Source organism: Rhinatrema bivittatum, chromosome 3 (genome assembly GCF_901001135.1).
Source record: "Rhinatrema bivittatum chromosome 3, aRhiBiv1.1, whole genome shotgun sequence".
In the NCBI taxonomy this organism is placed as follows: Eukaryota; Metazoa; Chordata; class Amphibia; order Gymnophiona; family Rhinatrematidae; genus Rhinatrema; species Rhinatrema bivittatum.
In genome coordinates, this window is record NC_042617.1 from 543,266,921 (window position 1) to 543,283,911 (window position 16,991).

General features: G+C 43.2%; 1 protein-coding gene across 2 annotated transcripts in view; it reads right to left on the minus strand.

Moving 5' to 3' along the window:
• Positions 1-16,991, minus strand: part of LOC115088283 (heat shock factor protein 2-like) — a 133,682-nt gene that overhangs the window by 76,711 nt on the left and 39,980 nt on the right. For both annotated transcript variants that reach the window (XM_029596410.1, XM_029596409.1), the window contains exon 5: positions 4,777-4,852. In XM_029596410.1, coding sequence (XP_029452270.1) covers positions 4,777-4,852 — 76 coding nt within the window. The remainder of the gene's footprint in view (positions 1-4,776; positions 4,853-16,991) is intronic.

The following is a 16,991-nucleotide window of genomic DNA, read 5'->3' on the forward strand; positions in this document are numbered from 1 at the left end:
GCTACTGTGGTAGCATTGTCGGAGAGAACTCTCACCGCTTTGCGACGGAGCAAGGGCAGGAACATCTTGAGCATCAGGCGAATCGCTCGGGCCTCCAGACAATTGATGTGCCATTAAGATTGGACTGGGGACCATTGGCCTTGGGTAGACTGATTCTAGCACACCGCTCCCCAGCTGGAGAGTCTGGCATCCGTCATAACAATGATACGCTGAGGTGTTTCCAGGTGCATCCCCTTCAACAGGTGAGCGAATGAGAGCCACCACTGCATGCTGGCGAATGCAAAGTCAGAGAGCGGTATAGGTGTCTGAAATTCCTCCGAGACCGGCTTCCAGCGGGACAGCAAAGCTTTCTGTAAAGGCCGCATAAGTGCGAAGGCCCATGGAACCAAATCTATAGTTGAAGCCATAGAGCCCAGGACCTGGAGATAGTCCCAGGCTGTGGGCACAGAGAGAGATAACAGATGTCGTACTTGATTCATGAGTTTGAGCGCCCGGGCCTCGGGAAGCAAGACTTTGCTCAAGTGTGTGTCAAAGCGTGCCCCTAAAAATTCCAGGACTTGAGAGGGCTTGAGGTTGCTCTTAGGGAAATTGACTATCCAACCGAGGGAGGTGAGAAACGACAAGACTGTTGTCTGCAAGCACGCAAAGTTTCTCCAATTTTGCCCGAATGAGCCAGTCGTCCAGGTAAGGATGGACCAGTATATCCTTTCGGTGGAGGAAGGCCGCCACTACCACCATGACCTTGGTAAATGTGCGTGAAGCAGTGGCAAGACCGAACGGGAGCGCTCGAAACTGGTAATGCCGTCCCAGGATGTTGAAAAAGAGATACTTCTGATGTTCCTGGTGGATTGGGATATGAAAGTAGGCCGCCGTCAAATCGAGAGAAAAAAGGAATTTGCCTGTGCAAACCGCCGCAATGACCGCTCTCAAGGTCTCCATCCGAAAATGGGGGACCTTCAGCGCCTTGTTAACTCTCTTGAGGTCCAGGATTGGTCAAAAAGAGCCATCCTTTTTGGGACCACGAAGTAGATGGAATACTGGCCCGACCCTGTTCCTCCAGGGGGACAGGGACTATGGCTCCGATCTCTTGAAGCCTGTTGAGATTCTGGCGCACAGTCTGGGCACAGCTGGACGCTTCCGAAGTCTGCAGGGAGAAATTAAATAGCGGTCCGGAAGATCCCGAGCAAATTCTAAAGCATAGCCTTGTTCGATTACTTCGAGGACCCACCAATCCAAAGTAAATTTGACCCATTCCTCGTAAAATAGGGACAGACGACCACCTAAACTGGGAACGGAGGAATGGGCCAGCTGCATCTCATTGCAAGGACTTTGGGGAGGATCATTGAGGGTTACCATCCCGGAATGGCCGTCGTCCATGAAAGGAATGACCATGATTGAGATCTAGTGGAAGGACTTCTTGAGAAGCCCCCCCCCCCATGGATTGCTGTATCTGCGCTGCCCTCTGAAACGAGAGCGCGAAGGAAAAAAAGGATTTGGACTGTTTTACGGCGGTCCTCAGGCAGCTTATGAATCTTGTCGTCGCCTAAAGATTTGATAAGCTGTTCCAGGTCCTCCCCAAAAAGCAACTTACCCTTGAATGGGAGAGTGCCCAACTGCAATTTAGAAGAGGAGTCTGCCGCCCAATTTCGCAGCCAGAGGAGGCGTCTGGGCCGACACCGCTGAAACTATGGCTCTGGCCTGCACCCTGAGGAGATCGTAGAGGGCATCAGCCCCATACGCAACCGTGGCCTCCAGTCGCTCCGCCTGTTCAACCTCTGCAGACGGGAGGTCCTGGGTGCTGAGTAGTTGTTGAACCCACCTGAGACTTGCCCGCTGCATGAGACTGCTACAGACTGTCGCCCGAACACCGAGCACTAGAACGTCAAAGATCCTTTTGAGATGTACCTCCAACTTCCAATCCTGAAGGTCCTTCAAAGCCATCACTTCAACCACCGGAACGGTGGTTCTCTTTGTGACAGCGGAAACCAAAGCATTCACCTTAGGGACCTTGAGCATCTCTAGGCAGTGGTCCGGGAGGGGACAGAGCTTGTCCATTGCTCTGCCCACTCGTAAGCCGGATTCCGGAGCTTCCCATTCCTGGAGAAGTAACTGCATTAGCATAGGATGAAAAGGGAAGGTACGTGGAGGAGCTCTCAGTCCTGCCAGGACAGGGTCCTTATTACTGGAAACCGGGGTACTAGCGGCTTCCACCAGAGGAGCATCTATGCTCAACAGCTAGAACAAAAACGGATAAGTGGGTCCAGCTCCTCCTGTTGGAACAAGCGTAAGACCCACGGGTCGTCCCCTTCGACTGGTGGATTCTGAGTTAAAGGATCTGCATCCAGATCAGGCTGAGGAGGTGGGGTAGGAGGATCCAGCAGGTTTTGCGCCCCTGGTATGGTCCGAACCCGATTAGTCCCCTGGGAATCTGGGAGTTTGTGTCCCTGGTCTGTAGATACCCTAGGCACCTTGGCAGGTGGAGGGCCTATAGGAACCTTCACAGGTGGGGGGTCTTTGGGGGATCCTCCTGCTGCAGCAAGCTAGCAACATAAGCTCTGTGTAATAAAAGTACAAAATCAGTAGTAAAATGAGAAGGGGCTTTCCCTGGAATTGGAGGAGGGGGGATATCGTCCTGAGGGTCCAGGATCAAATTCGGAGAGTCCACGCTGCTTAAATCTGGAGGGGATTGATGAACTACAGAATCCCTTCCCCCGTCCGGCAAAGAAACAGGCTCGATATGTGCAGCAGGCTGGCTCTCCACATGTCGATACAAAATGGCGATCGAGACATTTGGGGGGGGGGGGGGTGAGGAGTTGCCATGGGAATGGCAAAGTCCTTCTGTGCCTGGCTGCTGCGAGCGGGAGAGAGAGAAAACTGCTCTCTGCTCCTTCACCCATAATCTGCCGGTCCTTGTCCAGGATACTGATGAATAAAAAGTAAAAACCTTTGCTCTTTCCCCCCCCCCCCCCCCCCCCCGACAGCTTAAAGTGACAGAGGAATTTTATTTCTCTGACAAAAAGACCTGAGGCATGAAACTTTTCAGGGGTCTCAACGGGGGAGGGACTGGACCACCAGTATCACCCCAGAGCCAGGCAAGAGGCCACCGGGAAAAGGGTCCTAGGCTGCATAAATCAAGGGGACAGGACCCCCCTAGGCCCAAGCAAGAGCGAGGAGTCAGAACAAAACTGCTCCTGATGACTAAAAAAAATTTTTTTTTTTTTTTTTTACTTTTTAAACACTGGGAATTAACCCAATACTTGCTTGATCCTTTATAACTAGAAAAGGAGGAAGAAGAACTTCCGCAAACCAAAAACTGCTACAAAGAAAGGGAACCACAGGTTCTGCTATCTGCATCTGCTGGAGACAGAGAAATACTGAAGGGACACAGGGGGAGCACTGTCCTGATACAGGATACCTTTTGAGTTTTTCTGTCTCCCTCTGCTGGAAAGGAGGCTCAACCCACTGTCTGGACTGATCCGGTTACGTACAGGGAACTTCCGTTTTCTTCTATTTCTCTTTTATTTATTTATTTACAGGCAATCCCCAGTAGGGAAATGCATGTCCACCATCTGCTGGAGATGGAGAATACTGGCGGACTGATGTTGAGGCAGGACTATATATCTGTGACATCAGCTTCTTATTCTGTCTCTATCTGCTGGCAGAGGTGCATAACCCACTGGTAGGCATTGGCCTGCTTGAATGCAGAGGAATATATATTTTTTTGTTATATGGGAAAAGGTGAAGGGCTAAATAATTTTGTAAAAAAGAAGGATGTTTATCGTACTGAATATCAGGGACAGTTTATCTAGCTAACTTTAGCTGCATATATTTCAGAACAGGAACAAGAAAGTAGATTTTTAACAGACTGGAATTTTTTAAAAGCTGAAAAAGGAGAAAGGAGAAATGTCCAATCAATCCATATACCCACTTGAACAGAGGTTCTCTCAACTCATTTTGTGGCCTTAGAATATGGTCACCAACCCTTAGCTGGAGGGTTACTCTGGAAATGTTTCCTAAAATACTCAGAGAAACAGAAGCCTTTATAATTGTGTCCCTTATATTTAAAGGTTTTCCTTCCAGAGCCCCCACCACTCTTTCAGCCGCCTCCTTTCTCATTTTGTGCTGTATGACATTCATTTTTCCATTCCCTGGGAACATAACTTCAGACCCAGCACCCCATTTCCTGCATCTCCAATCAGACCTCTGTTCTCTTATTCCTCCCCTCACAGTTGGGGCTTTGTCAAATCTATTGTTCATTTCCTGCACAACTGCTGCTTTTTCTGTGACTCCATGTGATACCACTAAAGTGGCAGCAGTTGTGCAGGATACTTACTGGTGGGCAGAGTTGCACAAAGGTGGCCAGTGAGACCCTGATATTGATATTACTGTTGTGCTTCGGAAGTGTATTTTTGTACCCTGCATTCAACTAGTGAAGTAATCCAACAGAGCTAAAATGTGTGCACTTGCTTTAACACTATCTCAAAAATGAATAAAGCATGGAGATTGGTCCAAACAGATATATGAAATCACCCTGGAGCTCAAGTCCTTTTTTGGCTGCCAGAATCATTCTAGTTTTGTGGGATCTGGAATTATGGTGGGAGAATATCATATAAATCTATAGCTGGACATGGGCATATTCATATGTACACATTTTTATTTATTCTTTATTACAAATAAAACCACCAGTGTATCTCAAGAGAGGAGATGAAGACACTGGTGATTAGAAACTAAAGCAATGCCACGGACATCTGTTTTCTTAAAGCCCCGGTGACTCACTGTGTCAAACTGCTGCTGATGCAGGTTGTGCTTTTGTCTTAGGTCAAGAACCTCTTTCCGCAGAGCCTCATTCTCCCTGAGAATTCAAGAGAAAAATTACACATTTCTATTGCATCAGCTGGAAGGCAAAGCCCTTATTTTAACTTACTTCCTGAATGCAGAGCATGCAAGATAAAGAAAATGAACCTGTTGTGAGCATGTTCACATCCTTTTACCATCAGGAAACGTTATGGGCCTACGCATTGTGTATGTATATACATGTATCTACAGAAACATGTACATAAACAGATATGTACATAAACAGATATATAAACAACCCTTTTTATAAACAAATAGACAAAAAAATGTATATAAATGTCCACATGTATGCATACATTTATTTAGACAGGTTGCTTAATAGCCATCAAATAAAATTCTTCAATAAATTTCAAGGCAGCACCACACATTTATATACACATTTGTTTGGTCAACTACAGTGGAATGAAATAGTAGCCCACAGTTTGTAGAATTAAAAGTTTACTGCATAATTCAGACATGGCAGGAATTTAAGTACCCTCCCCTGCAGCGTTCCCACTTCACCAGAATCACACACATAAAGTACTGCTGCTGCTTATTAGTTACTAAACTAATTTAGGGTTACTAAATATGTATTTTTTGCTAATGAAGGCATATAGTACTACAAAAGCAATTGACTTTATGAGGCACCTCTTTCAGTGCTGCATATAAATGGGATTGCAGTGCTGCAGTTAACCCTCTCTGGCCTATCAGATGTCACTGAATCAATCACTTCCACAGGATTTGATGACATCTCAAAAACTACTCCGATAGTCAAAACAAAATCAATCTGAAATGGTACACTGCAGGGAATGCCAGCACAGCCGCAAAGCCCATTCTGTCCTTACTGCTGCAGCTCAATTTTAAGGTGAATTAGCAATAAACCTGAAGCAGGTTCCTAATAAACAGACTGCATGTCATGCTGAATGTTCACAGGAATAACCAGATCAAATATGTATCTATGGAGGAGAGTGAAATGATCGAAAAGCTGGTTTGGTTGTTTTAAGCGGGGAAAAAAAAAAACCAGGCAAATCCGTATGGCAATTTTAGCAGCATGGTAACAGTTCCCTTATTTTACTGTTCCCATGTGACCTCTCCCCCAGGTGGTTGTCAAAATAGGATTGGTTCCTGGAGGCAGGGCACATGAGAGCTGTATTTTTCAAAACATCTAGCAACACTGCAAATCCATAACACACTAGGGCTACGACAAATCTTCATGAGAAACCACTTGACCTGTAGTGGACACCTGATGGCAAAGACCAGTTTGAGCTGCGAACATCAGCAACCCAAAATACATAATGAAAGAATAAGCCAAAATAAAAACTCAGAAGTTTTCAGTAGACATAACCCTAAGTTGAATGACATTAAAAAAAAAAAAATCAACAAAACTGCACAGCAATGCTTCTCCATAGGTTTATAAAAGTAGGAACAGAACAGAGAAACAATACTCACATAGATACCGTACATACAAACTGCATATACACACAAAGAAGGGCAGCCAAGACATCACACAAAGAACTTACCTATATTCCAGAACACTAACCCTGGTGTCTATGAAAGACAGAAGCATGGGCTGATCACCTGGGGATCTCTCACATCTGAGTACTTTTGTCATATCGTTTTGTAATTGTAACAGATGACTAAATAAATGCACGTTCTATGCTAGATTTTGTACAGTAAAATTGCATGTAGTGAAAAAGTTAGGCTGTAGAATTACTGTAGGCAGGGAAAGGATCCCACAGCCACACCTTTATTGAACTTATGGAATAATTAGTAGAGGCGCACCTCCAATGAATTCAAGGTAGAATTATTAGAGTTAATTAAGCTGATCTTCTGTGAATTTGTAGGGTTAAATTAAGAAAAGCTTAATTTGATTAGTTAGCTTTGGTAATGACATGGTTACACTGCTATATTGTGAAAGGAGGTTGGCTGAGCTCCTGCAGATGCTCTTGAGGTAGAGGGCCTTAAACCACCCACTGAATTAGTTAGTGCTGGGGAGCAGGTAAAGGGTAGCAACATAGGAGGAGGAAGACGTCGACAGATAAAGAGAGGGAATTCTCAGCTTTTTCAATATCAGTAACTCCTTTGTCCAACACAGAGGATGAAATTTGGACTAGCTGCCTTTCTTCTTCTTAAACAATCACATCAATTTTTGTGGGCTTAATGAGTGCACACGCTGACCCTGGGGCTGACAGTCTATTGAATCCCTGCGTCTTTTCAGGACAGCTGTTGCCATCCTAGAGATACCTCTACTCAGTTCTGGGCTTTTTTTAAATTCAGTGTCTGTAACCTTATAACGAACATGAAATAGTGGCAAGATAATTACGAACACTTGTTAACTAGAGTTAATTTAAAATCTTTTAAAAAATAGAGAAGCTTTCCTGAAATCTGCATGAAGTACAGGAGATATATAAGCATCTCCAAGGAGAATGCTTACTGGGCAATGAAATACGAGTATAACTGAGAAAGCTGCAGTCCCATCACGAGAACATTATTTATTAAATAAAATTATCCTTGGTCTGTTCTGGGATTAAAAAAAAAAAAAAAAAAAAAAGACAGACTTGCTAATCTGTACAAGATAAATTCTCTTTGAATACGGATCTCTTCTTTCTAGATTTCTCATTTTTGTGTCAGCTTTAAAGGACATGGGGTAATGGTATGTTATCACATCTAGTGAAATAGAGGAGCAGCCCTTCTGTGCTTCAAACCTTTTGAAATACAGCAGATGCACAAACTCAGACTATAGGAGAATGGATACCCTGCATGACCAGGTTGTCCTAAGGACAGAGGCTGCACTTACAAGAGCAGATATCCTCTCTTTTGTGAAGGAGTTAATGTTGATCAGTTCTGATATCCCTCATGCAGTAGAAGACATGCGTGAAGAAATAAATCAAATCATGTCAGTCAGGATGAGCAGAAAGATATGACTGCCAGCTTCCTTAACAAAATAACATTTTGAGAAACCACCAGGAAGGTCATCAGGATGATCTTGCAAACAGATAGAGAAGAATCAACATAAGAATGCCAAAGGTGACCTGAGTCAGACAGAAATAAAGATGTGAAAGGAATTTCCAAAGTAGTATATAGAAGTCAGGAACAAAATTCTAAAATTGGACAGAGCTCACAGAGTAGCTAGAAGAGATAAATACAGCAAGAATAGCAAAGCGATGATCACACTGATAGAATCAGAGGACAAGGGTTTATTATAGCTGAAGGAGGAAAAAAAATATTCTCAGACCCATCTCATACTTTAGTAAGGAGAAGATGCTTCTGGCCTATGACCACGTGGTTGTGATCCAAGAAAATAAGATACAAATGGGTAATTCTTTTGTTTTGATCTTCAACATTAAGTCTAGAAAATATAAATCTTTATTGGCAATTATGTTATTTATGTAAATGCCGTCACTTTCCTGGGTCAGGAGGCTGTTTTAAAAGTGTTCAGGAGTTAGGTTAAATAAAACAATGATCTTGAATGACTTTAGTTATTTCATAAAGGGGATGGAATGATTCTTCAATGAGGGAAGGCTAAAGAGGTTATAGGTGTTCAACTTAGAGAAGAAATGGCTGAGGGGAGATATGACAGACATCTATAAAATGAAGAGGAGTGGAACAGGTTAAATGTGAATCAGTTGTTTACTCTTTCAAAAAAGTACAAAAACTAGGGGCCAAGCAATGAAGTTACTAGGTAATACATTTAAGAAAAATAGGAGAAAATATTTTTTTGGTTCAATGCATAAACTCTGGAAATCATTGCTGGAGGAATGTGGTAAAAGCTATTAGTGTAGATGTGTGTAAAAAAGGTTTGGACAAGTTCCTGGAAGAAAAGCCCATAAACTATTATTAAGGTGGACTTGGGGAAATCCATTACTTATCACTGGGATAAACAGCATGGAATCTATTGATCTTTTGAGAACCTGCCAGCTCCTTGTGACCTGGTCTGGCCACGGTTCAAAACAGAGTACTGAGCTTAACGGACCTTTGGTCTGACCCAGTATGGCAAATCTTATGTTCATATAGTTATACACACTTTCTAGCTTTTTGAGGATCAATTAGTCCTCTACAAAGAAATTAATTCTTACCTGATAATTTTCTCTCTGAGTCCAGCCAGACCAGTCTAGATGCATGGGTTTGTGCCTCCCAACCAGCAGATGGAGAGAGAGACTTATAGGGCTTGCTGATACCACCCTATTTAGGTTCCTGTGATGACCTCAATCTGCCACTATTCTATGTAACAGCTAACAGACTTTTTAAATACACTAAACCTTTCCCGTACGCCATGCAAAAACCAGAGGGCTTCCAAGGGAGAACAAACAGATAACAAGAATCAGAACAGACATATCCTGCAATCCTTGGTAAGGTTTATTACCTTAATATCCATCACTCTGACTAGCACACACAAGCAGTTATTCTGAAAATGAATCAGAAGAATAATACGGTTGGCAGAACAGGAAGGGTTATGGACTGGTTTAGCTAGACTCAAGGAAAATAAACTATCAGGTAAGAATTTCTCCTTACTCTTCATCCAGCCAGACCAGTCCAGACACATGAGATGCACCCAAGCTCTCTCTCTACTGCGTGGAACACTGCCAAGTCCACTCTCAAGACTTCCGAACTAAAGGAAGCCCTTCCTTGGCTCAAAGATCAAGATGATAGTGCTTCGAAGCAGCATGCAAAGAAGACCAGGTCCCTGTTCTGCAAATCTCCAAAGGCAACACGAGGATACGTTCTGACCATGAAGCCATCTGTAGAGAATGCCCTTAATTTCTTGTAATGTGGCATCCCTTGGCTATGTAAGCCTCCTCTAATCACTTTCTTAATCCAATGAGCAATTTAAGCCTTTGAAGCTGCTCTACTCTTTCTAAAACCATTAAATAGAACAACATGATGCAGTTAGTATAGCTGTGTTTAAAAAAGGATTGGATAAGTTCTTGGAGGAGAAGTCCATTACCTACTATTATTTAAGTTGACTTAGAAAATAGCCACTGCTACTACTAGCAACGGTAACATGGAATAGACTTAGTTTTTGGGTACTTGCCAGGTTCTTATGGCCTGGATTGGCCACTGTTGGAAACAGGATGCTGGGCTTGATGGACCCTTGGTCTGACCCAGTATGGCATGTTCTTATGTGGTTCTGAAACTATTAATTATCTGTAAATACCACAGAAAAACTCTTAACATTTATATGACAAAGTTGAGCCTACTCTTCTCCACCGGAGTATCTTTAAAAGGAAGGTAAACATATCATCTGGTTTAAAAAGAAAAGGATAAGAACCATGTTAGGGAGGAATGAAGGAGCCATGCAAATCTTCTCTGCCTCATCTGAAACTCGCAAAAAAAAAAACAACACAAAACTCCACAGAGCCTGCAGTTCTGAAATTCATCTGGCAGAACAGGCTGCTACCAAAAATCACTGTCTTAAGAATAAGCATCATAGGCATCACCTCTCTGAGAGGCTCAAAGGAATGACCAACCAGGTATGCCCACACCAAATTCAGATTCCAGGCAGGTACTGACTCTCACTGGAGATCAAATATGCTTCACTCCCTGAAGGAAATGACAGACATCCAGACGAAATGATAAGGATCTGCTCATCAACTGGCTTCTGTAACAGGCAACAGCTGCTACTTGCATCTTTCATGAATTAAGGGCCAACCTGTATCCAAACCCCCTACAAACATCTTAAGACAGCCAGCACCAATGCTCCTCTTGCCAAAATCTTCCTAACTGAGCACCAAACCACAATCAACTTTCAGACTCTCATATATGCTAAGGATATGAAACATTTCTTGTATCACAAAAAGGTTCTTCTGAGAATATCCCTTCTCTGATGGATGAGCCCTCTCAAGGGCCAAGCCATAAGACTAAACCAAGATGGGATCCTCATGAACCACCGGCCCCTGAACAGTAAGCCCCTGTCCTGAGTCAACAGCAATAGAGAATCCCGTCCCGCATCCTTACTAGATTTGTATATTAGGCACACACTGGCTAATCATGAGTTACCAAAAACACTGCCCCCAATTCCCAGGAATCTTTTACAATGCTCTGCCCACCAGAGGCCATGGAGGGAATACCTAAAGACCATCTTGAACTAGCTAGTCTTGAATCAGGGCATCCAAACTAGACAATCCTCTTATCTTTCTCTGGCCGAAAAATCTTTGCACCTATGTGCTGCTGGTCATTAAGACTATCACTGGTTCTCTCCACTTGGACACAATTTGGGAGAACATCTCCTGAGACAGGCCCTATTCTCCGGGATTTAGCTTGTTGCGACTGAGGAAGTCCCCTTTTTCATTCTCTACTCCCACTATATGAGTAGTGGAGAGCACTTTTACATGCTTCTCCACCCAGACTACCTCTTCTGCTACATGCCAAAACTTGGTCCCCCTCAGGAAAACACATATGCCACTGCCATAGCATTGGCTGACAAGATGCTGGCCACCTAATCCTAAAGAATGGAAGCAAACTGAAGGAATGCCTTCCTTATAGCTCTGGTTTCCAATCAATTGATGGACCACTTGGTTTTTTTCAGATTTCAAGTGCCGCGACCTACTAGGTCTTGCCAAGGAACATTCCAGCCCAAGAGAATAGCATATGTGGTCACCTTTATCCAAATGGGAAACTCAAGATTAAAGATCCAATCCCACTTCCAGATTCTTGCGTACCACCTACCAAAGCAAAATTCTTCCTGGCTTATGTTGTCAGAGGGAGCTGCATGGAATAAATCTGGGTCTGAGGGAGGAGGAAGGGAGAGAGGAGGAGCAACTTCGCCCTACCCAGATTGCTGCCGGGGGCTGCGGGAGAACTGAGCCCCGACGGACTCGAGACGCTGCCCGGAACGCACGTAATTCAGGGGCTCAGTGGATAAAACCGCCCCTCCTGCGGCGAAACCCTCCGAGGAGGAAGGGAGAGAGGAGGAGACAATTTCGCCCTACCCGGATTGCTGCCGGGGGCTGCGGGAGAACTGAGCCCCGGACGGACTCGAGACGCTGCCCGGAACTGACGTCATTCAGGAGGGATGGTAGTGGATAAAACCGCCCCTCCTGCGGCGAAACCCTCCAAGGAGGACGGGAGAGAGGAGGAGACTACTTTGCCCTACCCGGATTGCTGCTGGGGGCTGCGGGAAAACTGAGCCCCGGACTTGAGACACTGCCCGGAACTGACGTCATTCAGGAGGGACGGTAGTGGATAAAACTGCCCCTCCTGTGGCGCGCCTCCTAAGGGGCGCATAGCTTGGAGGAGTTCTGGACCTTTTTTCATCGACGGAGTTTCATAGATTTATAAAATTGGTACGTAATATACAATTTCTTTCCTCTCTCTTTCATGAGTCCTCCTGATAAGGAGGTGTGAAAAATTTGACTGAACTGGACAAACTGTATAAAGGCCTGGTGAAGGTTTTTCTGTGATTTAGCCAAAATCTATGTAAATCATATATGCCTCACACAAAGAGAAAGGGGAGGTTGAGAGGTGAGACAGTAAGCTCACCAGCAATGGACCCTCGTCAATCACAGATCCCCAGGTTTTTTTCAATGGCTGGAACCTCAACACGGAGAGCTTGGTCACTGGGGGGGTTGGTGGGAGAGCACTCACCACCCCCCTTGACCCTAGATGTTACCCTTATCCCCGGATCTCAAGTCCTGCTGTCACTCCTTGTGACCTTGGGCAAGTCACTTTACCCTCCATTGCTTCAGGTACAAACTTAGATTGTAAGCCCTTTGGGGATAGAGAAATACCTACAGTACCTGAATGTAAACTGGTGTGATATCTCAATTGAGATCGAATGTCGGTATATAAAAATAATAAAATAAATAAATATAAATAAAATAAGAAGCCATCCCACCCCGGAAAAACCTGTATGTCTTCGAAAAATACCTTATCTATAAATTTAGAAGGGGAGGGGGTACTGGTGTGGTGGGGAGTGATGAACAATTAAGAGCTCTAACTGCTTCTAGTATTGTTGAGAAATCTGACTATTTCTTTGGAAGGCATTTGGTCAATTTTGAAATCTATCGAAAATTCAATAAAGGTTCTCTCTCAAATTACTTTGGAAACTAAACAGCAAACATTGACCAACAACCATTTGATTACTAATTTTAATGAAAAAACACAACTAATTGAAAATAAAATTACTTCCATAGAACAAAAGCAAGCAACATTGATTGTGTCTGAAAGAAGTACCTCTAAAAGATTAGAGTCAGTAGAAAACTCATTAAGAGCTCATAATCTGAGGATAATAAATTTTCCGGTAATTAAAGATATTTCACCACTAAATTTGTTTAAAACTTATGTGCAGCAAGTTTTAAAAATTCCGGAAGCTGCACTTCCAGTAGTGGTTAAGGCCTATTATTTACACCAGGTAAACCAGGTAGATGTACCAGATGCAGAGTTGAACATAACAGAAATATTAGAGCAATCCTTTGAATTAGAAATTTCATATAGAAAACCATTACTTATTTCCTTTGCCTTTTTATCAGAGAGAAATAATATACTTCGTCTGTTTTTTTTAGAAACAGACAGGAAAAATTCTATGGTTTCCCTATCTGGGTCTATCCTGATGTTGTAAAACAGACACAACTACGTCGAAAAGAATTCTTGTTGATGAGGGAAGAAGTAATCAAGTTAGGAGCCTGTTTTACATTAAAATACCCTTGTAGGGCTTGTATATTATATAAAAGCAATAATTATGTTTTCCTAGAACCTAAACAATTAAAAGAGTTTTTGATTGCACATCCTCCCCAAGTACCTGCAGTAGTATTGGAGTAAGTAAATAAATATGGGTTCCTAGCGTTGTTCAGTTTAATCAGTCATGTTAGTTTCATGTGTAAATTTATTTCCTAATAGTACGCTTCATTTTGTCATCTCCTTATTGTCTTATAATTATGATGTATGAAAAAAATATATAAGAAGTACGTGTTAATGTTACTTTTCCTTTTTATTTGATTTTCTGTTTTAGACATCAATTTTTCTGTACAAGAGTATGTCTTGGAATAATTTTTCAAAATTGAAAATAAAGAATTTAGAAAAAAAAAAATAATCTGGGTCTGAGGAGACCACTTCAAGAGTAAGGCCTTCTGAAAAGGATTTCATGTGTGCCCTAGCCTAAGAAACTAAATACAAGGCAGCTGCCATGGAACCCAATACCCGAAGACAAATCCACACCGTGGATCTCTGAATCCTCAAACCATGCACCTGGTTCTGCAACTTCCAGATCTTTACATCTATCAACTGGATCTGGCCTTCCCTGGTATCTTCCAGGTACTCCAGGGATTAAGAGGTAATACAATGCTCTTGGCAAAATTGAAAACCCAGCCCAGATCCTGCAATAACTGCATCACTCTGGCCATCACTGATTCACTTTCTGGGCTGACTTTACTCAGATCAACCAATTGTCCAGAAATGAATGCACCAAAATACCTTCTCTACACAGGGTCAGCGTCTCCACAGCCATCACCTTGGGAAAAAAACCTTGGAGCCCTTCCAACACAAAAGAACTTGACACTGAAGGTGACCTCCCTCAATCACAGCAAAATGAAGAGAATTCTGAAGCCCTTGTTTTATATCAAGCTATGTAGATTTGCCTTCATTAGATCTAATGACATTAAAAATTCTCTTTGTCACACTGCTACTATAACCAATTTCAGAGAGTCTCCATCCTGAAGTGAGACACCTTCAGAACCTTGTTGACATGCTTCAAGTCCAGAATAGGGCAAAAAGTACCCTTATTCTCAGGTACCCTGAAGTAAATTGAATATCGACCTCTACCCCCTGAGAAGATTAGACCTGAACCACCACCTTAAATTCAGCAATCACAAAAGCATCATTCAAATAGCTTTCTTTTCTACACAGAGTGACAAGAGGAAATCAAAGCATCTGAAATAGGATGGGAAATCTCCAGAACACAGCCGTTCCCGACTACTTCTAAGTCCCACTGATCCAAAATAATATGGACCCATCTTTCAGTAAAATGCTCTCAACGCCCATCTAGCCTTTGTACTGGAGAGTGGCTTCCCACACTGCCATTGGAAGGTCCGGAAACTATCAGACTCAACCCCCCCTCCCCCGCTTCAACACCATCATTACTTCCCTTTTTGGAGTTCTGAAAGGACTGGAACCTACTAAATGGTCTAGACTGACAACCCGCAGATCTTCCTGGCACTGCGCACTTGGAATTCTTAAAGTGGCTATTAGTTGGAGCTGGTCATGATGTCTTTCAAGGTTTGAAATTTCCCAAATTGCCTGATGACAAAGTTCCTCCTTGGTTTCACCAGCTTTCCTAAAACTTTTTCAAAAGAAGATTTTGCTTGAAGGAATGTTTGGCCCACCTTATCTTGGAAATTGAACCTGCTGACCAGTTATAGAGCCACGGCAAACACTGGACAGCTACAATAGAAGCCATACTCCTAGCTGAAGCCCAGATCAATTCATATGAGGCATCCATCATAAAGGATGCCCCGGTTCTATCTGCGCTGCATCCTTCAAGACCAGCCCCCACATACTTTCCAGTATGTGTTTAGACAAGCGCACTCCTGCCATAGCATCAATACCACTGCACACAGCAGCCTGCAGCGCCAAACCAGCAACCTCAGCTGATTGCTTAAGCATCCTTTAGGACAGAGAACCCTTCCACAGGAATAGTTGTCCTCCTAGAGGCAGCACAAATGAATGTATCCACCTTAGGAATTTTCAGCTTTCCCTTTCCTGAACCAGAAGGGGATGCAACTTTACCTTAGTCTTACCACTTTTAAAATTTATGTCTGGGGTATCCATTACACAGAGATCAAATCCTTAACTGATCTATGCCATGGAAATGCTTTGGATGGTCTTCTCTGGCATTATAGACTTCTCTCCTTTTTCTTCTGCTACATTCAGTGTTCTTAGGGACTGGGAAATTATAGAAGAAAGTTCCTCTTCATGGAATAACCGAATTATAGATGGAACATCCTCTTCCCAAGGGAAACATTCCCCCTCCTCCAACTTTCCCTCCCTGCCATATTCCATTAAATTTTTCAGGTCTAAAAGTGAAAGAATGGAAACTGCAGGACTTCCTCCTCCCTCAAATCCTCCTCTTCTGCTCTAGATTTCCAGGAGTTCCCGCAGGAGAGAACCCCAGAGCTGCACTCAGCCCGACAGATTACAGGCCTGGTGCAAGCACTTTACAACTCTGTGGAAAGAGAGGGCCAGGAAGAGGAAGGAATCACATCTTCATGTGAAGAAAAAAGGAAGCTGCTCCTCTTGGAACTAGCAAAGGAAGCCCTCACTCTGAGCTACTCCCTCCTCATAGTTCCAAGATGGAGGAATTCCTGCTGCAGCAAGCCCACCAGTGGAAATGGTCCGCAGATGACCCCACCAATGCAGCACCCTGAAGACAGAACTCTCTGTGTGCTGCCCTCCCTCTCCTCCCCACAAGATTAAAAGAGGCTTCTTCCTCCTATTGCTCGATAGTGCGATCCATGTATGTTGCATACTTGAGTGCTTTCCACGCTCCCGAAGAGAAACCACTGCTTCCTTCCCTACCTGTCCTGCCGCAGTCCTCAGTGCCTGACCAAACTGCTGAGGGAAAAAAAATAACTACAACTCACCTTCAGACAGCAAACTGTTCTTCTGTTGTATCTTGATTTATTTATATAAAGCAATGGTTTTCTGGAAAACAAATGAAGACAGAAAAAGGGGATCCTCATGAAGATTCTTATCTAAGCCTGTGTAGGTAAAAAATGGTTGATAAGAACATAAGAACTTGCCATTCTGGGTCAGACCGAGGATCCATCAAGCCCAGTATCATGTTTCCAACAGTGGCCAATACATGTCACAATTATCTGGCAAGATCTCAAACAGTAAACAGATCCCATGCTGTTATCGTGCAGTGATAAGTAATGTCTATTTCTTAATCCTACTCTGTTAAGAACAGTTTATTGACTTCTCCAAGAATCTGAACAAACCTTATTTAAACTCAGCTAAGTTAACTGCCTTTAATCACATCCTCCAGTAATGAATTTAAGGATTTATTATTATTGTTCAATGTTCTTTGTATTATGAATGTATTATATGTTATTGTTCAATGTTCTTTGTAAAAAAACCCCGATCTGACTTCCCAGACCAGGGCTATCTTTTCGTTCCATGTAAACCGGACTGATTTGTATTGTATACAGGAATTCCGGTATATAAAA